The sequence below is a fragment of the Furipterus horrens genome, unplaced genomic scaffold (assembly GCF_987537825.1).
Source record: "Furipterus horrens unplaced genomic scaffold, mFurHor1.1.pri manual_scaffold_5, whole genome shotgun sequence".
NCBI classification, from domain to species: Eukaryota; Metazoa; Chordata; class Mammalia; order Chiroptera; family Furipteridae; genus Furipterus; species Furipterus horrens.
The window spans coordinates 174,723,995-174,750,098 of NW_028327175.1; the positions used below are offsets into that span (position 1 = coordinate 174,723,995).

General features: G+C 43.4%; 1 protein-coding gene across 1 annotated transcript in view; it reads right to left on the bottom strand.

Annotated features, from left to right (window-relative positions):
* Positions 1-26,104, bottom strand: part of GRID1 (glutamate ionotropic receptor delta type subunit 1) — a 777,332-nt gene that overhangs the window by 15,736 nt on the left and 735,492 nt on the right. The window contains exon 14 of the mRNA XM_090278321.1: positions 998-1,164. Within this exon, the coding sequence (XP_090134447.1) occupies positions 998-1,164 (167 nt within the window). The remainder of the gene's footprint in view (positions 1-997; positions 1,165-26,104) is intronic.

Consider the following 26,104-nt stretch of genomic DNA (forward strand, 5'->3'; position numbering starts at 1 on the left):
AGCAAATTACATGGGAAGCTAAGTATGAGCCAATGCAAGCTAGATGCACTGTATTCATTTCTGGTGGAGGGTATCCATGTGCATCATCTTAGTCTAAATACTCCCATCTATACAGTCCTTGTCTCAACTTCCCCCAACACACCTACCATTTGCTAGTAATAATTATCAGGAAGCTGATTTGGGGAGGACAAGGAAGAGGCATGTAATGAGGACCAGGTCCCTCTCTGCCCAAGCAGATAGCACCCACCCCCTAGTCTATGTACAGATAACTATGGAGTCCATCTGCTTCTCTGACCCCACTTTCTTTCACGTCTCCACATTGACTCTTCCTACTTTGCATTTATCTTAAGAAGGAGATAATGGAGAAAAGAAGGGGAAGGGACTAGCTAAAGAACATGTATGAATGACCCCTGGACATGGATGACAGTGTGGGAATTGACTGTGGGAGTGGGGGGTGGGATGGGTGGAGGAGGGCAAAGGAGGAAAAATTGGACAACTGTAATAGAATAACAATAAAAATATCTTAAAATAAAAAATGTAGTTATTGGGCCTTTGCCAGATACTATTAATTATTCATTAATTTTAACTTACTGGGTCTATCTGGCTAACTCCTATTCATCCTTCAGGCTACAGGTGTCATCACCTCTGAGAAGCCCTCTCTGCTCTCCTGGGTCTGATCAGATACCCTCTTTCATCTCCAGAATATCCTCTCCTTCACACTCACTGCCCTGTGCTGACATCGCCTTCTCACATCACATTTCCCAGCAAGACCACGCACCTTCATGGGGAAAAAAATCATATACTTTCTCTTCTTTAGCCAAGGACCTGACACAGAACTGGTTGGGGGTTGGGGGAGGGTTGAGTGCTGGCACATAGTCGGTGCTGAGAAAAATGCAATTAATAAACAAGTTTGTGTTGGCTCTCATCTCTTAAGAGGAGGATATCCTCCCACCCCAGGAGACGGAGTTACCAGAGTTGTGCTGACAACTGTTCCTACCTCTGGGAGAAGAGGTCCCTGTAGGGGCTGCCATGCTGCAGGGCGATCCCGTAGCCCTTGCTGCTGCCACTGTTGGTGATGACAGTCACAGAGCAGTCGTCGTCAGTCAGGGCTGCATACTCCACCACGGCCACATCCCACAGAAAGGCATAGTTCCCCTTCTTTGCCTGAAAGATCAAAATTATCATGCACTCAGACAGGTCTGTCCTGCTGTAGTAGTTTAAAGCAGTGAGGAATCTCAATGGGAGGATTTGAGGGACCCTCCTAAAGAGCTCCTCCTGCCCACCAGCCAGCACAGCAAACTCTCCTCCAATTTTCTGGCCTACAGATTCCACCCCTGGTTGATGCCATTGACTGAGGTTAGACAGAAAAGGATGTGATGTGTACTCTAGCAGGCTCAGTGCAGCACATCTCGCAGTGGCGTGGACCTGTTCCTCAGAGTAGCGGGCTCACCTTGGAGATGGCAAGAAGTCTGACCTCAGGGAACTGAGATTTTTTCTGACCAGAGATTTATGGGGGAGAATAATAGTATCCATTTAATATTTCTACAAAAAACCTGACTGGGACCTGCTTAGGGTGAACATGGGAGATAACCCCAGGTTCAGCGACCCCGAGTGGCTGTGTCTAATTATTTAAATCAGGACCTTAGTGTGCATGGGGACGAACCCATTAAGGACAGGGTCCTGATATTATGGTGCCAGGCTAGGTTTCTGCCATTTGCCTTTCACTGCCCACACAAGAGTATGCACATACACACAATGCACAAACAAATGTGTGCACATGCCCACATGCACACATTTATGTATACACATGCACACACATGTGCATGCATGTGCACATGCACACAGGATCAAGTTTTTGGTGTCACTCTTTCCATATCAATGCAATAGGTGCAGATTATTCCTTTAGGGATTTGTCTGCAGCCACAACTGAAGTCCCATGCCAGCACAACCATCCATAGCAGACACTCAATTCTATCCTAAGCCATTTTTCCTGGAGTTTAAGCATTGAGAAAAAAATGTTAGTGGCATTTTGGAAGGAGATGCAAACTAGAAACTGTCACTTAGCCAGCTTAAAATAGAGCATAATATTCTTAATGAAGCAAAGTTTTTGGTTTTATTTCTATAGTGAGCATAAGCCTCTTTGCCTTTTCCTTGCCTCCCACCACAGCTCCCTCAGATGCTAAAAGAACTCAGTCTGGGTTTGGTGGCAGGGCTGAAACATCACAGGTAAAAAAAGGCCACACTGGCAAGCCACCAGCTTCATGGTGTTGTCAAGGGTGTGTTCCTGTTTCCTTCTTTTATTCAGTTGAGTCTTTAGGTCCACTGAGACTTTCCTAAGAGTACCATAGCTGCTTACATGAAGCTAGTCAAGAGTTGAATTCCTTTGGAACCTGAAGTGTCAATTGGCCAAAATGACTCATTTTCTTACCACAAGTTTTCCATCAGAAGGATCTGTGAGCAGAACATGGCATCCCTGGGACAGGCTACTCCTAGGCATGCACGCAATTTTGCCCAAGGGTGTTTTAAAAAATAACACACACCTGTGCCACCCATCGACTTTCACCTCAGGAAGCAATTCAAGAATTACATCAAACTCATTCCTTGGCCATACCAATTTCAGAAGTCCCTAAAGGACTTTGACCCAAGTTGCAAAATTACACTCATCTCTCTCCCTCCACATGGGAAGATAACAGTCTTTGAAACTTTTTTCCTGCTGGTAAACAAGTTTTCTCATGAAAAGATATAAATTTTCAGCCTCTTAGTAACCAAGCTTCTCAGGAAACTGTTGACTTATGACCTAATATTTGGCTTTAGTCTGACTTCGGAGAATTTTACATCCATGCTCTCAATTCAACATGACAATCAGACATTGTTATTTGTACGATTTCAAAAGGGCATGTCATGCTGAAGGAAGAATTACCTTCACATGATGTTCCACAAAGGAAAAAGAAATAAGCTGGACCGGATCTAGTGGAAACTGATTCTGACAAAAGCCTGGCATGGCCATTCTGATGGGGCACTTGGATTTCTTCAAGCTTTAAGCATTTGTGGCTCCAATTTGGGCTACATGACAGGTGAGCGCAGGTGCATTTACAGTCCTGCCAGCCTCAGCTGAGAAGGCAGAAAAGCATATGGCATGAATGCTGGCAATGTCTCAGGAGCAAATCCCTGCTAACCAGGAATGTAGCCGAGAAGAGATGGAAAAGTATTGTAGAAGTTCTCTTCTTAAGATGCTGAGTGACCCCAGACCCCCAATCTCCTCAATTACAAACAGGGAATAGATTTCCTACTATATTTCTTATGCCTGCTTTAAGAAGCACATGGCTGATCCCTAATCTACCTGATAATGACAGAACAGGAGGGATCCTGAGGGGCTGATATGCAACATCTTGTGTGTGGGCCACATCAGAAGCTCCAGCTCCAGTGGGGCTCTACTCTTACAAAACTCTCTCCAGTCCCAGCCTCCCTTCCTCACTTCCTCAGCATCCCAGAGCTTCCTAGATCCTCCTTGCTCAGCTCCATGCTGAGTAAAATGCAGCACCAACACCTTCCTTGGGCTTCTTAAGTTCATCAGTTTCAAGTAAAACTTTCTGGACCTCACAGAGTCTCCCTGATCTTCTTGGTGTGTCATAGACCCTGTATGAAACAGAAGGCTTCTTAGATCTTATCATGTTCTCAGTAACATTTCAGACTCCAGATCTAAGAACTCCAAACATTCCACCCATCATGAATATGTCCCTATTACATAGACCCTCTTCTTGCTCCATGCAAAATGAGCCCTATACTCCTCCTAAGTTCTAAGATGCACCTTTACCTTGTAGGATCAGAATAGGTTTTCCATGCGGCCCCTGATAATTATGTATCCACCTTCTTACTCTGTGCTCCTTATCCACAAGCTTCTACATATGTGGGAGACAGCAAATATATCAAATACCTGCCTCCAGGAGAGCCAAGAATTTCCTCTCACTCCCCTCCTCTCACAAGTTCATCCTCTTCCTATTTTAAATCTGAGCATTTACCGCATTTTCTTCCAAGGTCTGCTCCCTCTTTTTTGGGCTCAGCCTATGATCTATTATCTACTTCCACTGGGATCATTTCATTTTTACCCCTCTTCCCCCAGTCTCCATCCCTCAACTCCATGTCAGAGACCTCTCCCACTTCAAGACATTTTCCTTTCCTACTTATATTAACTACTGCTTTTTGTTGGGAACTTTTCCCCAGTCTCTTGAGAAGACAGAGTACTGGCAGGAATCTAGTCTCTTCTCAACTGTGTTCCATTTCCTCACAGGGGGAGAAGCATGAACTGGAGCTGGGAATCTATCACCCAAGTGACACAACAGGTCATTAGAGTTGGCATTTTTGCCACTTTCTATTCATACCAACTTGTTCTTCCTTGTGTCTCCCAGTCCCATTTTTCCCTACTCCCAAGGTGGCTATAGATAATGAATTGAAGAAGGATGTTATCTGAGAATAGGTATGACAGATGGTGAGCTGTTTACAAATAATTTGTTGACATCTTTTTATAATGTCTAAAAGATAAAGGTGATATCATAGATTTGTGTTCTGCATTAAAACAAAAAATATTGTATTTCACCTCTTTAAGGGGTTAAATTACCTTTATCTGGCTTGCTCATTTACAATATTAAATGTATTCTGAGTTTCTAATGACTGACTTAATATGCTTCAATGCCATGGAATGTGCCTGTTGGAAAGTAAAGCTGGAGACAAGACAGATGGATTCAGCTTATCCTCCCTTGAGCCTTTGGCTCTATATAAAGCCCAGGTGGGCAAAGCAACCCAGAGAGCCCTTTAGGACTAGCTCTGGGGTCCTGGGAGTAGAGCCCAAGATTCCTCCAGGAGCTGTGGAAAGCATTTGCAGATCATCTAAGGAAGTGGAGGGTTGAAAGTTAACATCACCTAGAAATTTAACATTTCCACATTTTTAAATTGATAATATCCAGTGTTAGGTTTTGATAAAGTGAGCATGATTCTTCATGGCTATAAACATCACAGAAAGTCACAATCCTTCAGAAAGTAATGCAGCAGTACATAACATAAACATTTAAAACTACTCATATTCTATACCCTAGCAAATCAGGTATTTAACTGAGAAAGTAAGCCAAATACATCTGTATGCATTTGTATCTTAAAGATATGATATTTTAAATCTAATATTGCCTATGAAATAAGCATAGGAACAGTTTAAATATTTAATTTAGAGAAATAATCCAATAAGTTATGGTTCACAAAGTTGATGCATTTTTATGCAAGAGATAATAATTATAAAGAATACACAAAAACACAGAAATACATATATAATATCCAGCCATGTAATATAAAAGAGACATTTATTGAGATACAGGATACAATAAACATTGTACGTAGGACAATGACACCTCAGTCCCATTCAAAGTAGGCACCTTGGGACCTCACATTCTTCTTCCAATCGCCATCAGCTGTCCTGTTGTATATTCCTAAATCTCATCGATGGTCTGAAATCTCTTCCCTTTCAAAGGTGATTTTAGGTTTGGAAAAAGCTAGAAGTTGCAGGGCATCAAATATGGCCTGTAGGGGAGCTAGATCACATGGGTGATTTGATGTTTTGCAAAAAAACTCGACATAAGATGTGAGGCAAAAGCAGGTGCACTGTCATGATGAAGCTGCCAGTAACCAGCTGCCCATAGCTGCAGCCTTCTGAATCATTTGAATAGTTTTTGTGGAGGAATGTTCAAGCTTAAGGTAAAATTTGATGCAGATTCATTGCTCTACTAGCTCAGTAATTTTTAAGGTGATGGGCACACAGTACACATGCTCACTCAATGGAATCTCCCACCCCCACTGACTAGTACAGTGAAGTCATCATTGTTCACACATGTACATTCCAGTCCACTCTCCTTGGCTGCCAGGTTATATGGATGTCCAGCAAACCATTCTTGTTATATTAACAATGGCTGAACTTTTTCCAGACTATACACACACACACACACACACACACACACACACACAAAGTACAATAGGATGAGTTCACTATCATTACTGTTCTATAAACAGGTGAAATATAATATGCCCAAAGATTGACGTGATTGTTGTAGAACTGAATGGGAGTAGTGATAATTCTTAGGACAAATTGATTAAAATGTCTTCTTTAACCTTGTTACATAATCTATGCTATCACACACTACATAGGCACCAAATATGATCTTCATCTTCTTGCATGCCCTTGCTGCCTGGAGGTGCCCTTGTCTATCTACAGAACACAAAAGCCTGGCAGAGCACTCCCATTTCCCAGGGCACTGGCTCTGACACCACCCAAACACTTGGGAACGTGTCCTTTACATGCCCAACCTGCATCTAAACATTTTTCTTCATTTTACTCTCACCTTCCCGTTAAACAAACAAACAAAAAGAAAGAAAGAAAGAAGAATACAAGAAAACAAAAGGCCCTTGGTTCACACACAGAAAGAACAGACACGAGTACTTTAGAGAAAGGAGAAAAGAACAGCTTTGACATTAGAGAAAGTCAAGGGCATTTGGCATCCATCCCCAAGATGGCAGAACAGCAGCAGATAGATAGGCCACGCCTGGCTAACCTCCCAGCAAGCATCTTAGCAAACAGGACCCAAGCCCTTCCCTGAAGTCCATGCCATCCCCAGTCCACCTGCACACTGGAGTGCTACAAATGGAAAGGGACTGAGACCAAGAGGGTGTCTTGCCCCAGTGCTCAGAGCATCTTCCCTCACATTGGAAGAACACAATCAGTCTGTATTATTGGAGAAAGATAGGGCACCATAAACCAAGCCACGGGTGAGCTGGATATTGGATGACTCACTCTGCTGCTCCACACTGGTAATAAAATGAGATTGCACGGCCTTTCATTGCACCACTGATTCCACCCTGCTCAGAACTCACTTGGAGCACAAACTTTCAGAGACAACAGCCTTCAAGGGAAGAACTTCATTATGCCCTTGTCCTCCAGTCTAACTGCTTTTGGAAGGGGCAAGCAAACACATTGTTCCCTAAACAAGAATGCTGGTTCTGCCAACATCAAACACAAGTGCTGTCAGAAAGGAAGTGCAGGTGTCTGCAGTGTCAAGTACAGGGTAGGTGTGAGGCACCTGCTGAGTGCTGTGGCCTCCAGAAACCCGATTTCTTTTCCAACCACATTATAATTCCAAAGGGTGGAATCCCACTTTTTAGATGAAGTAACTGAGGCTCAGAAAAATAAAGCAACATGTCCCAAATAAACCTAGATAGTGAGTGGCAGAGCCAGCTCAACCTGAGGTCCATCTGTTTCCAGAAAAGCCTGTGCTCTCTGCTCTCCCTACTGGGACTCATGGGGGTAAAGCAAGGAAATTGCTCCTGGGGTCCCTGTCCTCTGCGCACATCCCAGGGAATGCTGCTGGTGACAGAACACACTGGAATGGCAATGACTGTCTTTCTCCAGCTTTACAAACAGAGAAGGTTCATGGAGCTGCTGAAACACCAGGCAAGGGAGGACATGGGGGCCTGTGCCATCTCTGAATGGGCTTGTCAGGATACCAGAAACCCAATGCATCCTTCTGAGTTTTCACCATCTAGTGGCACGCCCACTGCCCCTCCATACCCACCCCTCACCCCAGCAAAGCAGAGCTTGGCCCTCTTGAGCAACCCATAACTTTGCTCCTCTGGTCATATTCATGAAATGGTAACACACTGCCCCATACATTCTGCACCCTGGCTACAGTTATACCTGTATATGCACTGTGCCAATCACAAATGAAACAAACCCAGGCCTTCTGTGAAGAAAAGAACAATTTTACAGTCTGCTAGCAGGAGTGTGGGCTTGCATGTATTTCTGAAATGGCAATTTTGTGGGAAGAATCAAGTGCTTTTAAAATGTGCATATGCAGCGATTCCACCCCTAGGGATTTATCCTAAGAAATTGTTCAGTTTCTGAAAAGATGTTGGTGCAGACTTTTCAGTGCAACACTATTTAAACTAGCAAGAATTAGAAGGAATCTGAATGCTCAACAACTGAGAATTATCCAGGTAAATGACAGTATTAGATGATGGACTATTATGTTACCATTACTGTTGTGTTTTAAAGGAGCATTCATTGCTAAGGGAAACAATTGTTCATAGTAACTAAGAGGCAGCCTGGGTTCTGGACTCCAACTGTGTAAATTCAAATTCCAACCCCACTGCTTGCTGGCTGTGTGAATGCAGGCAAGTTGCTTACCATCTCTGGGCCTCAGCTCCACTGGACCTCGGACCACTGGATATAAAATGGTGCATCCCTCACAGAATTCTGATAAGGATTACATTCCTCAATAAATGTGTCATACTTAGGGCCTTGCGAGCATATGGGAAGTGCTCATCGGTCATCGTCATCGGCAGCCGTCCGTCTCGAGAGACGATGGCGTAGCTTCTTGAGAGTCTATCTGCACCGCCGAGAATGGCTGTGCAGTCCGACTCGGGAGTGACAATCCCTGCCGCACTTGGTACAGGTGAAGGCAGATGGCTGTTGTTGCTGCTGTTGACGCTGCTTCCGCCTCGATCTTTTCTGGACCGCCTCCTCGTTGCGCGCAGCCTCTGCGCGTGACGTACCTTGCCTGACCGCGAGCCTCCAGGCTAGGCGGTCGTCTGCTTGAACTTCCCATGTGTTGAGATTGATGGAGCATTGTGTCATGTCCTTTTTGCAGATGTCTTTGAACCGCAGTTTTGGGCGCCCTGTCATCCTCTTGCCTTCTGCTAGCTCGCCGTAGAGGAGGTCTTTGGGGATACGGCCTGCATCCATTCTTTTGACATGGCCGAGCCACCTGAGGCGTCTCTCGCTAAGAACTGCATGCAAACTGCTCATATTGGCTCGCTTCAGCACCTCGGTGTTGGGGACCTTATCCTGCCAGGTGACATGCAGGACGCGTCGCAGGCACCTCATGTGGAAGCTGTTGAGTTTCCTTTCGTGCCTTGCGTAGGTGGTCCACGTCTCGCTGCCATAGAGGAGAGTGCTGAGTATGCAGGCTTGGTAGATGCACAGTCTGGTTTTCTCAGTGAGGCTGGAATTGTTCCACGCTCGCCGGTTCAGTCTGGCCATAACTGTGGCTGCCCTGGCGATTCTCCGGTTGACCTCCAAGTCGACTGACAGAGAGCTCGAGATGGTGGACCCGAGGTAAGTGAAGTCGTTGACAACCTCCAGGGTGTATCCGTCAATGGTGATGCATGGGGGAGTCCCCGTGCCTTGAGCCATAACGTTCGACTTCGTCAGGCTGATGGCTAGTCCGAACTCCTTGCATGCGTGGGAAAGGCAAGTGACTAGCTGCTGGAGTCCCTCTTCGGAGTGTGATGTCAAGGCTGCGTCGTCGGCGAAGAGCATCTCACGGATGAGCACCTCTTTGACTTTGGTCTTGGCTCGTAGATGGGCCAGGTTGTAGAGCTTGCCATCGGATCTGGTGTGAATGAAGACACCCTCGCTGCAGTCCTTAAAGGCGTATTGGAGGAGCATGGAGAAGAAGATTCCGAACAGCGTAGGCGCGAGGACGCAGCCCTGCTTTACTCCGCTGCTGACTGGGAAGGCCTCAGAGGTTGCGCCGTTGTAGGACACCGTGCTGTGCATGTTGTCGTGAAAGGACATGACCACAGCAAGCAGATGTGGTGGACAGCCAATCTTCCGTAGCAAGCTGAAGAGGCCGCTTCGACTGACCAGATCAAACGCCTTCGTGAGGTCGATAAAGGTGAGGTAGAGTGGTTTATGCTGCTCGTGACACTTCTCCTGCAGCTGGCGTAGGGAGAAGATCATGTCCACTGTTGATCGGCCAGCTCTGAAGCCACACTGGGACTCTGGGTAGACGCGGGAAGCAAGGGTCTGCAGGCGGGCAAGAGCGACCCGGGCGAATACTTTGCCGACGACGCTGAGGAGAGAGATGCCCCGGTAGTTGTTGCAGTCGCTGCGGTCTCCTTTGTTCTTGTACATGGTGATAATGTTGGCGTCTCTCATATCCTGGGGGATGCAACCCTCCTTCCAGCAGAGACAGAGTAGATGGTGGAGCGGCTGTAGCAGGACTGGTTTCCCGCTCTTTAGGATTTCTGGAGGGATTCCGTCGCTTCCTGGTGCTTTCCCGCAAGCGAGGCGGTCTATGGCTTTGCTGAGCTCTGCCGCAGTAGGTGGGGTGTCTAGCTCCTCCATGCCTGGTAGGTCTGGGATGGTGTTAAGAGCAGTGTCTGTTACGGTGTTCTTCGTTGCGTACAGCTCGAGGTAGTGCTCGGTCCACCGCCGCATTTGCTGTTCCTGGTCAGTGATGACCTCACCTGTCTTGGACTTAAGGGGGGCGATCTTGGAGGGGATTGGGCCTGTTGCCTTCTTGATACCCTCATACATTCCTCGTGCGTTGTCTATATCGGCAGCTTCCTGAATGCTTCTGCACAGGTTTAGCCAATAGGTGTTGGCACAGTGGCGGGCGGTCTTCTGGACTTTGTTCCTGGCAGCCCGTAGAGCTTGAAGTGTACTGGGAGTGGGCGTGGCCTTGTAAGCCAGTAGGGCCTTCCTCTTAGCCTCGATCACGGGTTCCATTTCTTCCCAGTGAGCCTCGTACCAGTCAGCGTTCTTCCGCTCTTTCTTCCCGTAAGCAATAATGGCAGAGTTGTATATGGCGTCGCGGAGACGTGGCCAATTGGATTCGATAATGTCATCTGCCGCCATTCCCTCGCCGAGTGCATCTTCCATCCTGTTGATGAATTGCTGGGTCTTAACTGGGTTGCTGGCACAACTGGCGTTGATGCGTGGGCGACCCTTCATCTTGGAGTGGTGCAACCTCTTCGGCATTATGCGCACCTTGCTTACCACGAGGGCATGGTCCGTGTCGCAGTCTGCACTGTGGTAGCTGTGGGTGAGGAGGGTGCTGCCAATATCCGTTCTTCTGGTGATGACGAGCTGGTGCCAGTGGCGGGAGCGGGGGTGCCTCCATGACACCTGGTGGATCTCTTTGCACTTGAAGAATGTATTTGTCACGCACAGGCTGTGGTGACACAAAAGCTCAAGCAGTCGCTGACCATTCTCATTGATCTTTCCTCTCCCAAAGTTTCCGAGGCAGGTGGGCCAGGCCATGTGGTCGGCTCCTACTCTTGCGTTGAAGTCTCCAAGGAGATAAAGAGCGTTACTTCTGGGGATCTTGGATAACACTTCGTCCAGTGCATGGTAGAACTGTTCTTTCTCTTCAGTGGTGGCGCAGAGGGTTGGGGCATATGCGCTAAGAATGCTGACTGGGCCGAAAGTTGTTGACAATCGGAGGGTAAGTAATCTCTCTGTGCCTCCTGTGGGTGGCTCTATGGAGTTAACAAGCCTGTTCTTCACAGCGAACCCAACACCGTGCTGTCTTGGTTGGTCCGGAGACTTCCCTTGCCAGTAGAAGGTGTAGTTGGTTTCTCTGATAGTTCCGTTGTCGGCCAACCGGGTCTCCTGTAGAGCCGCAATGTCGATGTTTAGTCGTGCCAGTTCCCTGTCGATGATGGCGGTTTTCCTGGCACCATTGATCCACGGAAGGTCTGCAGTAAGTCCGGGACACATGGTCCTGATGTTCCAGCTAGCGAGGCGAAGAGCTGGAGGCTTCTTTCTTGTTGTTTGCTTGGAATTGCCTGGTGCGAGTGTTTTGTGGCCCACTTTTCAAGAGACGCCTCTCTGATCCCCACGCACCCAGTCGGGCAGGTGAGCCATGGCGAGACGGCACCTAATTGGCTGGGGGCTGCCCAGCTTGAGGTGGGCGGTAGCTGTCCAGTGAGGTGCGATGACCTCTCCCACCGTCAGAGGAGACCCCTGGCGCTCGTTTCCTTCACCAATCGGATGAGCTTATAACCGGTAACTGTCTCCTCCCGTGTTAAGTCGACATCTTGCGATGACACTGGAGTGTCCTCTCCAGTGAAGCTACAAAGCCTGGGCAGGGTGATATGGAGGGCCAGCTGTTGCCCATGCAGCAGACCCCCCCTCTCTTCACAGCTGAAGGATCCAAGGGGAAAGACAGAGTCAATACAGCTTGGCTTCAGGTGCGCCGCAGGAGTTGCCGGTGTTGACTACAACATCAAACCGCCTTAGGGACTCCGGCTCCGGATTTTCTGTCGGGGTTTACTCCCTTAGCCTTTCCCCTGAGGAGGTATGCCGCAAGGCAGCGGAGGTTTGGAGTCAGAGTTTCCCTTCTCCTTAGCCTTTCCCCTGAAGAGGTATGCCGCAAGGCAGCGGAGGTTTTTTGGAGTCAGAGTTTTCCTTCTCTGGTGTGCCCTGACTGGAAGATCGAACCAGCGACACTTAGCTCGCAGGCCGACGCTCAATCCACTGAGCCAAACCAGCCAGGGGGATGGGAAGTGCTAAATAAATGATAACCAGTTTTATACTGTTTTTAATGTAAAAAAAATCTTACAACAGAATATTTACAGTGTGATACCCTTTTTAAATTAGTATGTAAAAACTTATTGTTTACGAAGAATCGAAATCAAGCACCAAATACCCAAAACAGTCATATTTGGGTGATGCCATCATGGGTGACTTCTGTTTATTTCTTTCACTCTCCTGCGTTGCCCATGTTTTCTGAAGCTCAGCAGGCATTTGTTCTGTGATTGCAGCTGTCCAAGAGGGTAATGTTAGTGATTTAGCCTTGTTCCTTGAGCACAGTGTAATGGGAGGAGCAGGATTCTGGATGAAGACAAACCCACTCCAAATCCCAGCTCTTCAGTGAGCCTAAAGTTTTGGGGGCTTATAATCACTTCCTAAAGGATTATTCTGAGTGTGAAATTACATGATGCGAAGCACTTTGCCTGGTACATAGTGAGGATTCAACATAAGCTCCATCCCCTTCTCCTTCCTATGATTCTTGCTTGATTCAGATAAATCTGTCAGCTGTTATTCCTCCACTGTGACCAAGTCACCAATTGCTCTGTGTGAGTGTGTGGAGAGTATGTGCATGAGTGTACAAGGAGAATGTGTGCACGTGAGTGTATGCATTTGTGCAAGCACGCTTAAGAATATGTGTGTGTGCATGTGTGAGTATAAGCCCATAGACCCCAGAGAAGCAACAGAAAAGTGAATGCAGGTATGAAGCACATGGAGAACCACAAAGGGTTCAGGAAAAGCAGACCTTTAGCTGGAGATAAGGAGCCAACCTTTCCCTGGTCCCTCAGAAGAGTAGAGAGACTGTCTAACACAACATACAATGTAAGGCAGATCATGAGCAGGACCCTCAGACATGTTCACAGTTCTTCTCAGGAGTCTGTAGGGAAACCTGCCACTCTTTACCCGGATCAGCCCCTGGGCCAGCAAAAGCAGGCACACCACCAGGCTCATGAGAGGGCCAGATGGCAACTGAACTCTCCCACAATTAGTGGGCTGCTTTCCTGAAATGTCCACAGGATATGAAGTCAATCTGGCTTCAAATCAGAATGAATAGAATAGAGCTGGACAATGAGATAACACAACCAAATGGGAGGCAAGGCCATCCAGCAGAATTGCTGTGTGTGTGTATGTGTGTGTGAGTGTGCGTGTGTGGACATAAGGAACCCACCATGGTGGTTCCAGGGAGGCTGCCCATTGCCTGGCCAAGAGGACCTAGATGATAAAGGTGTGCTAAGGCAATAGCAGCAGACAGTAGCTCCTGATTGCCAGGTACTAGTTTTGCAAGATAATTTCTTCAAATAACTTCCTGTCCCATCCTGGTATTCCCATGTTCTAGAGTAATACAGTCAATAGTGAGGAGCACAGCAAGGACTAGAGAGGGTGGCAAGTAATTCTAAGGCAACCTATGTCCTTATTCTTATATTATCTTCTCATTGATTTATTAACTTTCTTTATAAAATTTTCAACTCCATCTCATAGATAGCACTGCACGGTATTTTGATGAGAGCAAAGGTCTAGAGATAGGCACACCAGACCTTCCCCTATTGTCCTTGGCCAGCTACCTGAACTCTCTGGGCCTAAGAGACCCCACTGGCTCATCATAGAAACAGACAACATGGCAAGTGTCTGATGTATTGAAGGAACTCAAACAATAAGACACTATCCTCATGATCATGATAATCATCACCAGCCCCATCTTTATATCTTAAGGGTTAGATCCTCATTAAAATGCAGTTGCATTGGGGGAAAATAATACTTGAACTTATCCTCACTCAGGAGCCTGGTAAATTAGAAAGACTATTAGACTGGGTTATAATCTTAGCCCAGTTACTGACTCACTACCAATTTATATAAATGGAAACCATTTATATAAAATGCTTAAGGGCTTAAGGGCTTCTCCAGCTTTAACATCCTCTATACCAGTGGTTATCAAAATGTTTTCCCTGGCGCTTCAGGATAACTTATCTCAGGCTCCATACCAGACCCACTGAGTAAGATTCTAGAAGTGTGGCCCAACAATCTATGTTTTAATAATCTCTCCAGGTGATCTTGATGTGTGCTAAAGTTGAACTCCAATGATATAGAACACAGTATCAATTAATTTCTGGTCTTTAGAGAGCATGTTTAGTATTATGTCTCTAGGGTCTTGGTTTGGAGCACTAAATAACAGGAGGAGAAATCATAGAGTTGAGAGACCAAGGCTATTAAGAACAAATATTAAAGGGAAGTCACAGTTATATCATCTTCCTGCAGAGTGCTCTACTTGATGCTTTCTCATGCATTCTCTTTTCAGAAAGTTCAGGACAAACTTCCATAGAACAAACCATATTTTTCCAAGGGAATCAAGGCTCTGGAAGGACTATGCCCAAATCACAGAGTCAGCTACAGGCAGAGCTTGAATATCTCCCCAGATTTCCTTGACTACAAACATCTTTCCACCTTCTACATCAGAAGTTCAACAACATTGTCCTCAGAGAACCACACAGAGCCCCCAAGCAGTTGCCTCTATTATACTACAGCTTTTTTCTCTTCTGCTGCTGAGTTCTGGTCAAGCTTTTGCTAATGACATCTGCCTACAGCACCTGACCGCACAGAGGCTTTGTGGCTACATTCCCCTTCAGGGCATCTGGCACTCTGGGAAGAAACAGTTCTACTTAGTAAGCTGAGTATTGTCCTTGTGGGAGATGGTTTCTCATATCTCCAAGGGAGGAGCTGGTTTGGTATAAAGGAAAAGGAAAAGTCCTCACTTTGGAAGAATCAATGTCTCCTCCCTAAAAGTCTGAAATTGCACACCATCAGCATGGCAAAGGGACACACTGATTTTCAATGATTTATCAAAATTTAAAATTGTTCAAGGACCATGATAACATTCTAATCTGAGGTATTCCATGGAAAAGATTAAAAATGATCTAAAAGAAAGAGTAAATTGGCTTGTGCAGACACAAAATAGATTACAACGAGAAAAGGATACAGAATGAAAAATGTCATCCTAGGGAAGGAAAAGAACCTAAGAATATATGAACAGAGGACAGGCATCCATGTGGTCAAACATCCAATAAACAAGCACAGGGATAAGGCCATGCAGACACTCTATGTGCATATACATGCACACAGTAGATTTTAAGTCTCTAGGCCATTCATGTCCTTTCACTATCCAAGCATGATATCTGGCATACAGTTGGTGCTAAATGAATACGAGTAAAATGATTAGTGAAGAAAGGAAGGGATGAATAGTAAAATCTGGGAAGCCTGGGCATGAATCAAAGCAAGCTGGGTAGGGTATGTCCTATTTACCCCTCCAGGTCTGCCCCCCACCCTTGCCCTTTCTGCTCTCTCCTCCAGACGTGACCCTCAGAGACAGCATAAATAGGTATCCTTAGCCTCTGGCTAAGAGTCACTTTCTAAGATTCCAGAACAAATCACATACGAACACAACAACAATCATAACTAAGCACCATTCATTCAAGCATATGTCTTCAAACTTAAGAGGGCATGAGAATCAATGGGAGGGCATGTTCAAGTACAGATTACTAACTCACCCCAACCTCCACTCCCACACTCAGCTTCTCATTCATTGGGTCTAAAGTGGGACCCAAGAATTTCATTTCTAACAGATTCTCAGATAATGCTGATGCTGCTGGTCCAAGGATCATGCTTAGATAATCACTGTATTAAAATATACTCTTTTAGGCATTCATATCACCTATAATCTTCATCATAACTCTGGGAAGACCCAGTACTGTTATTCCTATCTTTCATATAACTTTGTTTAGTAGTTAATTTGCCCAAGATCTCATCTCTGGCACAAGATGAATGCAAGAACCAAACCCAGTTCTTGTTAACTCAAGTCCCACACTATTCACTACATTAAGTTGTCTTAACTGAGCATTTTACTTCATTGAGACAAAGTTCAAGTGAGACCCATAAAACTATAGCCCGAGGCCAGGGTGGCTTTCCTCTTAGTGTTTTTTTAGCCATGAAGTGTTGGAAATTCACAATTCAAACTATAATGCTGGAAGGAGAGAAAAGCAGTAAAACTGCATGTGATCAAAGTTAATATTAAAGATTATCCCTTAATGTGCTAAGAGACCATCCCTGTGGCTTTATGTTGAAGAATCTCATTCTGTAACCCTACTTGCGACTAAGTATTCCTTTATGGTCTTTGCTAAAACATCAGCCTTGAGAATGAGAACTCATACAATAGCCTTATGGCACTTTGAGGAGCTACAAAGGAGGTCACATTCTACCCAAAAAGATTCTAATGGACTCCCATCACTCACAGAGCAAGCTCTCAGCTCTACTTGTCAGGATGAATAGCTTTTTAAAGTCAAAGAATCAGAAAGATTTGCCGCCAGAGGGGCCTGGCAGGGGCACTGCCTTAATAGAAGCCTGCCACATAGCCCAGGGATGACAAACACTACAAAGTGCGGTGATCACCCCTCAGCGCCTTGGGTATAACTAACGGAGGTCTGAGATCTGGGTCGTATAGAACAGGTCCAAGATCTTTTCCACATGGAGAGTCTCAAAATAGTAGATATACACAATTTCACTTCTGTCTTCACCATTTCCTTGCCATTTCTGTTTTCTTTATCTGATCCCTGGGAAGCATGCTTTTTACTGTTCTCTCTGCTCTTTCTGATTTAAGTTAGTCCACCTCTCATCCCTCACACTTCTCTCTCTCTCCCTCTCCCTCTCTCTGTCTCTCTCTCTGTCTCTCTCTGTCTCTCTGTCTCTCTGTCTCTCTCTGTCTCTCTCTCTCTCTCTCACACACACACACACACACACAAACACACACTAAAAATTTTAAACATAAGATTCAAAGACAAGATTAATACTTGTATATTGGAGAGTAAAGAGACTCTTAGAGTTACCTATCCCAGTAGAGACCACTACTCCTACCCAAATAGGTTTCCTATTATTGATAATGGCAATTGTGATGATCATGGTAATAATATTAGTAATAGTATTGAACACATGCATGGTAGAAAGAGCCTGATAATCTTCAGGCAAATTTTTAAAATCTTCTCCTTATTTTCAAAAGAGAAATATCATAAAGTACCCTAAAAGGTAAAGATAAAATAATATAATAATTTTTTTTAGAAATGCTATTTCTCTTCCCTCTTTATCCCCTTTTGCTCCTGGACAAACAACATTATATTAACAAAATGTAAATAAAAGTAAGCTAAGAAATTTCCAAGAACCTGGCTGATGCAATAAACAAAAATTGTTTTCATAAGCAATCACTTCTTGACTTTAATTTAATCAAATAACAAACAATTCAGTTTAAAATGTAAAAACTTAAGTCACAAAATCCAAAGGCAATAATACTCAGTGGAACAAATAAAGTGAAATCAGTCCATTTATAACCAGCACTAAAGAGAAGCATATCAGACTTGGGTACAAAGTAAATTACAGGGCAGAGGAAATCTGAAAAATAAAATCACATTTAAGAGGAGTAAAATCCTACTACCCTTCTAATGAGGAGTTTGAAAATAATCTAAGTTAACATGATGGCATGGATATTGGTTTGAGTCCCTACCAAATTACAAAAATTGCAAAAGAAAGTTATTGAAGAATTCAAAACGAGATTTGCTTGGCAATGCTCAAAACCCAAAGCAAAGCAATTTAATAAAGGAGGCAGTGGGGGTTTCCCCTGATCTTTGGACTGTATTATTGTTACAAAGTGGGGGTCTCTCCAAAAATCCCCAGAGCCTGTGGGTTAGGGGGTGGGGAAAGGGAACAACTTTTAAGTCGCCTTTGCATGACTATGGCTAGAAGCTTAGTGTCTCAGTTATGCAAATGGCTTTGGTTCTTCCAAGGCCCCAAGAAGATGGGAGGGGTTTTGACCATGGAATGGTATGGAAAGAGCATACAGAGCCTGCACAAAGTTCTGTGAATGGTCAGAACTGGTTACCACACCCACTGCATCAGAAGATGCGCTTAGGGGTTTAAAAATAGGTGGCAGACATTTTAGCAAGGTTCTCCATGCAGTTTTGAGAAGAGAGGTTCTCCATGAGGTTTTGAGAGGAGGAGAGGAGATCCATGTGGTTTGCAGGAAGAAAGAGGTCCTCCATGGGGTTTTGAGAAGAGGAGATCTCCATGCAGCTTTGAGAGGAGGAAAGGAGATCTACATGGTTTGCAAGGAGGGCAGAGAAGAACTCCATGCGGCTTTGAAAGGGCAAAGAGAGAACCATGCATGATCCAGTGCAACATGGCACATGTTTTCCTGGACTGTTACACGGAGGCTAATGACATCGTACCCCAGATCCTGAAGGAGATAGCTGACAGATAAAGGATGGGGAACTTCTGGGCATGTTTTTGGCTTCTAGCCTTTTGGGGAGCAAGGGAAGTGCTAGGTCCCATGGGAGAACAGGGCTCTGAGCTGAAGTGCTCACTGTCCTCCCCAGGTTGGAATATTGTAAATAAAGACCTGTTTTCCTCAACACTAGTTGTTGGGTTTTACACCAAGGCGCCATGTGAAAGAACGCCCCTTTCGCTCTGTAACATTATCCCAAACCCATCAGCACCAAACAGAGTTAAGCAGCAGAGCATTAGAAGGCCATCTTAGTCAATTGTATGGGATCCTGCTCCAAGAGAATGACTAGGATACTCTGCCCTCCCTTTCTCTCCTCACTCCTTCCTGCTCTCCCTGCAACTGGATGCCAGCATCCTAGTCATTCACACTGAAGAAATGCACATGGCTGCATTTCTGCACACTCATCTTTTACTCATTGAGCATTTATTTGGTTTGATTTTTTCCAAAGGATAGAAGGCTTTGGATGTCCAAGTGCTTTGCCGCTGTGCCTTCCTCTGCTCCAGGGCCTGGGCACAGATGGACAAATGAATAAGGGGTAGGCCCGGCCCCAGGGAGGCTTTGAGTCTAGTGAGGAATGTGACAGAGCAGGGCATTGAGGATGGAATTACTACTGATCAAGTTGTATACTAAGATGCACAGTGTCTGAAGAAAGCCCCTGGCCCTGTCTGGAGGATGGAGGCACTTCAGGTGTGGCACAGGAAGAATGAATGCTTTGGCTAAGACTAGAAGGATAACCAGAAACCAGCCTTGCCAACAAAGGAAGGACATGGCATGCCAAGCAGCATGCATCATGGTGTACAACAGTGCAGAGAGAGGAAAGGACCACTCAGCTTTCCCTCCCGTGACTAGAACACACAGTGAGTGGCAGAAGGGAGCTGAGGCTCCTTTTTGATCATGTAGCTCCTCCATTTTTGCCAAGTGTCACAAGGTAATGCCACAGGTGCTGGTTTAAGAAAAATACTGGGTTCAAATCTTGGGTCCAATACTAACTAAAGCTTGATTTTCAGCAAGTCTCTTGCCCTCCTCGAACTTTAGTCTCCTCATTAATAAACAGGCTGTGTTGACACACAACTGAGCTAATGCACAGGAGAAAATACCAGGCTTGGTCCATCCCAGGCCTCTCTATTGATTAAAATTTTGATTAAATTGTCCAAACATTGACCCAAGGCCCCAACGGAAGGAAGGCTTCTGAGTAAAGTAAGAAAAAAGAAAACAACAAACATCTTTTTTTTTTTCTGAAATAACATACTGTCCATAGTCAGTCTTTGTTTTCACTTTGACCTTACACTAATTATAACTCTATTTTAGAAGGAAAGGATCAAGCACAGTCTTACCTATTAACTGAGCTCAGTACTAATAAAGGAGTTAATGTAATAAATAACTGGATAAAAGACGTAATACTTCAAATAGTAAATCATTGTAGAAATATACATTTGGGGAACAGGTTTGTATGTGCATCAATTATGATTATTAAATAAAGATATTTAACTATGATCTTACTCAATTTCCTCAAACCCACCAAAAATTCATGGGTCACTGATGGCAATGCTAAATGTGGACCAAGAAACAAATGAGTTGAAATAAAAGTGATTTCTTCTGACTCTAGTCCCCAGAATAATAAAGCAAAATGTAGCGCTCTCTTTCTCTCTCTCTCCATATATATATATATATATGCATATGCGCATATATATATATATATACACACATCTATATAAAGAGGAAAAAAGGAAAAATCATAATAAAGTACATGAGAAAAGTAAAATTAAAAAAATTTATAAAAAATTTTCTACAAAAACCCACAGGATTTGATTATAAAAACAAAAACAAAAAACACTGAAGCCTGAGTATTCTTTTTATACCAAAGATAATAATAAAATTAATTCACAGTCCTGCTTACAACAATACTCAGGAATACTGTGTCGAGAACTTTAAATATTTATATACTTTTTTGACACCATAATTCTACTTTTAAAAATTTGACCTGAAGCCCTACTGGTGTGGCTCAGTTGGTTGGGTATCGTCCCACAAAGTGAAAGTTGCCAGTTCGATGCCTGGGTCAGGGCACATGCCTGGGTTGCGGGTTTGGTCTCTGGTTGGGGCACAGATGAAAGGCAACAACCAACGTTTCTCTCTCACATCGATGTTTCTCTCCCTCTCTTTCTCCCTCCCTTTCCTCGTTCTAAAACTAAGTAAAAGTTTTAAAAAAGAGTTTGACCTGAATAAATAAATATAATAAATCTATTGTCATGACGATGTTCATTCCAATGTTTATAGTTGTGAAAAAGTAGAAATGACCAAATGACAATTGAGAAGAAAATGTTTAAATAAATTGTTTTAGATCTATTTCATGAAATATTAATTAGCCACTAAAATTATTTTTATAAAGTTTTACAACAGTGTTAGCAAAAGGCAGAACAAGTTCTATTTTTACAATATCATTTTTATATACAATTTTGAAGACATTCAGAAAAGACTACATAAAAACAAGATTTCCTAGTTCTTTATTTACACATATTTGGTTCTTTTCTACTTATTTTTAGAAATATTCTAAACTTTTCATATTCGTGATATTCTACATTTAAATCATAAATGTGTAACCTAAAATTTCTCCTCAAAATATCTCATTATTTTAAACATTGATATAGATCAGGGGCTATTTAACCTTAGTGCACTTGGAGTTGGGATGGACCAGAGTTAAAGCATGTGAAAAAAGCTCAAGCATATTAGGTGGCCAAAACACCTGGAATTAAGCCCAAGACCCAAGAAGGGGTTCTGTAAACAGTGACTGTCAAGCAGAGAAAATTCCACTTCCCATTATCTCCTATAAGAAAACTACACATTTAGTAGAATTAAAAATGGGTTTTGCTCATATGCCGTACAACTGTCTTTTTTTCCTTTCTGGTTTCCATTATATTTCTGTGTGTTTTACTTCCTGTTTGTCACATTCTCACATTTATATCTTCAAAATTGAAAAGGAATTTGGCATTTGGATTGCAAAATGTTTGTGCATGATAGCATTACCTAGGAAAGCTTCCCTCAATCTCACTAAGTAGCAAAAATCCCAGCTCCCTGTCCCAGAAGCCTTTCCCACATTAAGTCACAATTATTTGCTGTCCTCCAGAACTCAACAGAGATACCTTGAAGAAAATGACTAAATCTGATGCTTTACATTTAGAGCTGAATGATAATGAAAATGCCACATATAAAACATCATTGGAGTCAACTAAAACAGTGCATGGAGGGAAATATACAGCTTTAAATACATATATTAGGGAAGAAAGTGATAATAAAAGCAATTATCTAAAATTTTAACCTTAAGAAGCTAGAAGACATAAGAACAAATTAAAACCAAAGTAAATAGAAGAAAAAAATCAACAAAAAAGCTGAAATCAATAAAATTTAACAACAGATAAAATCAATAATGTCAAAGTTAGTGTTTTGAAAGGAAAAAATGTGTTCATGAAGACTCAGGGTTGTAAAGATATCAATTTTCCCTAAGTGACCTATAGATTCAATGTAATAGGTATTAAAATCCCAAGTTTTATTAGAGAAATTGACAAGGTGGTTCCAAAATTTAAATGGAAATGCAAAGGATCTAAAATTGCCTGACTCTTGTTTAAAAAAAAAAAATTGGAGGATCTATAATACCTGAATTTTTTTAGATTTTATTTATTTTTTAGAGAGAGGGGAAGGGAGGGAGAAAGAGAGAGAGAGAACCATCAATGTGTGGTTGTCTCTTGTGCACCCCCAACTGGGCAACCTAGGCATGTGTCCTGACTGGGAGTTGAACCAGCAACCCTTTGATCTGCAGGCCAGCACTCAACCCACTGAGCCACACCAGCCAGGGTCTATAACACCTGAGTTAAGGGATATAGTTAAGGAGCAATTCTAAAGCTACAGTGAACAGGACAGTTTTGTATTGGCATAAAAATAGGTATACTGTATAAATCAATGGAACATAATAGAGAATCCAGAAATAGACCAACACATATATTGCCAGTTGATTTTTAATCAAGGCATCTAGTCTACTTGTTAAGTAAATATAACTCTTTTTAATAAGTAGTGCAAGGACAACTGGATATACATATGGAAAAGAAAAAGGGAACTTGAACCACTTCTTTAGATGCAATATATGCATAATGTAAAAACTTCTAGAAGGGAACTTGCAACTTTCTTAGACATGTCACAAGAAAGCATTAACCCTAAGTGGAAAAGAAAAATCAACATATGGGGTTTTATCAAAATTAAAATTTTCCACTTCTCAAAAGATAGCATTAAGAAAATGAATGGGTGGGATTTAGAAGATGGCGGCGGAGTAGGTAGCAGTGTTATCTGCTTGCTCCCATCGCGGAAAGGCTTAGAGTACAAACACTGAGACAAGTGAGTGAGGGTGGATTCCAGATAGTATGAGCAGGGGAGGGAGTGTGGGAGTGGAGTGGAAGAGAGCAGAAGACTCGCCCGCACTCTCAAGGGGAGTCACTGGGCATCTCAGCCCGGAGCTGCCGCCGGACCACACCACAAAGGGGCAGCTGCAGACCAGCTCATTGGCCGGGATCTGCTTGGAAACTGCCACTTGTCACAGGCACTGGGACCAGAGTCCTGGGGGGAGACAATGGGAAGGTTTCCTTGAAATAGCCAGAGGTGTAGGAGGACAGTGAGCAGCCTGGACTGTGGGAAGCTGTATGAACTGAGTCTAGGTGGTGACCCCCTGGGTTGGCAAATCTGGGCTGGCAACCGTGCACCCCAGGTGCGTGCATCACGGCACCACTAAACAAAAAGGAGTGGAACTGAACCAGGGAGAGGGCCCCATACAGGAGAGCTGGGGTCGAAACACAGACGCAGAGGGGACCCCAGGCAGGCAAGCAGTGCACCCAGGCAAACAGTGAGACTCTGCCAGCCAGGGACGGAGCACAGAGACTTCTAGGAGGAGGAGTGAAGACAGGACCCAAGGCTGGGTGGGGACTAGGAACATGGGCACTGGCTTGTCAGCAGAACAATGTTGCTAGAGAAGCCTGAGGATTGCTGGTGTGTGCCGCAGAACAAGTGGGGAAAGACTCAACTCAGTGCGGCTCGCAGAAGTAAGTTGCAGCAGGCCCATGAGTGAGAGAAAAGCAGCCACAGAAACCAGCCAGATCTCTTCACGGCCAGCCAGCCAGAAAAGATTTGAAACTCATGGAATTTTGACCAGGTGTGGATCCAAAAAAAGACTGCGCCCAAAGGTTTAACTGAGTAAAAACTTTCTTTCTTTCTTTTTCTTTCCCCCTTTTTTCCTTCTTCCCTTCTTTTTCTCTTCCTTTTAAAAAAAATCTTTCTTTAATCTGTTTCCTACCTTCTCCTTTAATTTTTGTTTGTCTGTTTTGTTTAGCCTCCCTTTCACAATAAACACATACCATATAACTGCTATATAAACCCAATACTATACACTTCCATGTTCTTACTTTATTCTGCATTCTTTCCTCTCTTTTCTAACATACAATGTAAATATTACTTACTGTCTTGCATAACCTTGACCCTACTTGCTACTATTATTATTCTATCATCTTCCCTCTCAAAAATCATCCTTCTTTCACTTAAAACAACTCATATCTGTTTCTCCTATGGTATAATAGTCTTAACCTCTCTACATTTATCATTTTCTGCTGAAAAGTGGGATTATGGGAGGGGGATATTTTTGAGGGTGTGGGTTTCTTACCAGGGTTTTGTGTTTATGTTTTAACAGCATCTCCACAAAAGAACTCAAGACAAGATGGGCAGAGTGCCTCTCAATCAACTAGCCAGAGGAAGGATATACCAAAGAGTAACTGAAATACAACCAGACAGCATAAATAAATGGTATAAAGGGCATCCCAAGAGTGTCAGGCTCAGGAGATCAACGAGATTGCACCGCTGAATCCCCCAATGTCTCCTATAAAGAATCTCATACCACAAAGGCGGGAAACCAAAGCAGACAGATCTAATAAGCAAAAATAAAAATAAAAATAAGAATCCAACATGGAAAGACACAGAAACAACCTCCCAATGAAAGAAAGAGAGGAAAGAGAGATAGATGGAATAGACATAAGCCAACTATCAGTAATGAAATTCAAAAGAATGGTGATAAAGAAGCTCAATGTACTTGACAATCTCAAAGAAAACTACGACAAACTCCAGGAAAATTACAAGGAACTCCAAGGAAACAACAAAGAATTGCAGGGAAGCTACAAAGAACTTACAGAGAACTACACCAGCATAAAAAATGAAATAGAAACTATTAAGAACCAGGAATAAATGAAGAATACAATTTCAGAACTGAAGAACATAGTAGAATCAATGAAAAGCAGGCTAAATGAAGCAGATGATCAGCTCAGTGAGTTAGAGGACAATGTAGAAAAAAATTCCCAGATAATAAAACAAAACAAAAAAAGATTGAAAAAGAATGAAGAGGATTTAAGAGACTGCAGACAACATGAGACTAAACAACAATAGAATCATACAGATACAAGAAGGAGAAGAGGAGGAGCAAGGGATAGAAAACCTGATACGAAAAGTAATGAAAGAAGGTTTTCCTAACCAGATGAAAGAAAAAAAATCATGCAAAGTCCAGGAAGCACAGAAGGTCCCAATGAAGGTGAACCCAAAAAGTCCCACTCCAAGGCATCATTAATTAAAATGGCAACATTCAAAGACAAAGTGAGAATCTTAAAAGAAGCAAGAGAAAAACAGCAAATAACATACAAGGGAGCTCCAATAAGGCTACCGACCAATTTCTCAACAGAAGCACTACAAGCCAGAAGGGAATGGTCAAAAACATTTCAAGCAATGAAAAACAAAGGCCTACAACCAAGACTACTCTACCCAGCAAGGCTGTCTTTCAAAACAGAAGGTGAAATAAGGAGTTTCTCAGACAAAGGAAGACTAAAAGAATACATCTCCACCAAACCAGCATTGCAAGAGATGCTAAAGGGAATGCTTTAAGAAAAATAAGAAAAAAAAAAAAAATAGAGGAAGAGGAACACAGGTAGAAAGGGAAATGAATAAATACCTGTCTGTAATAACTTTAAATGTAAATGGATTAAATGCTCCAATTAAAAGACATAGGGTAGTGAAATAGATAAGAAAATAGGACCCACATATTTGCTGTCTACAAGAAACACACCTCAGAACAAAAGATTTATACACACTGAAAGTGAAGGGATGGAAAAAAGTATTCCAAGCAAACAGACATGAAAAGAAAGCTGCGGTAGCAATGCTTATATCAGACAAAACAGATTTCACAGCAAGGGCCATAAAAAGAGACAAAGAAGGACATTTCATAATACTTAAAGGAATAATCCATCAAGAAGATGTAACCCTGGTAAACATATATGCACCCAAAATAGGAGCACCCAAATATATAAGGAAAATACTAGAAGGCTACAAGAAGGATATCAACAGCAACACACTCATAGTAGGGGACT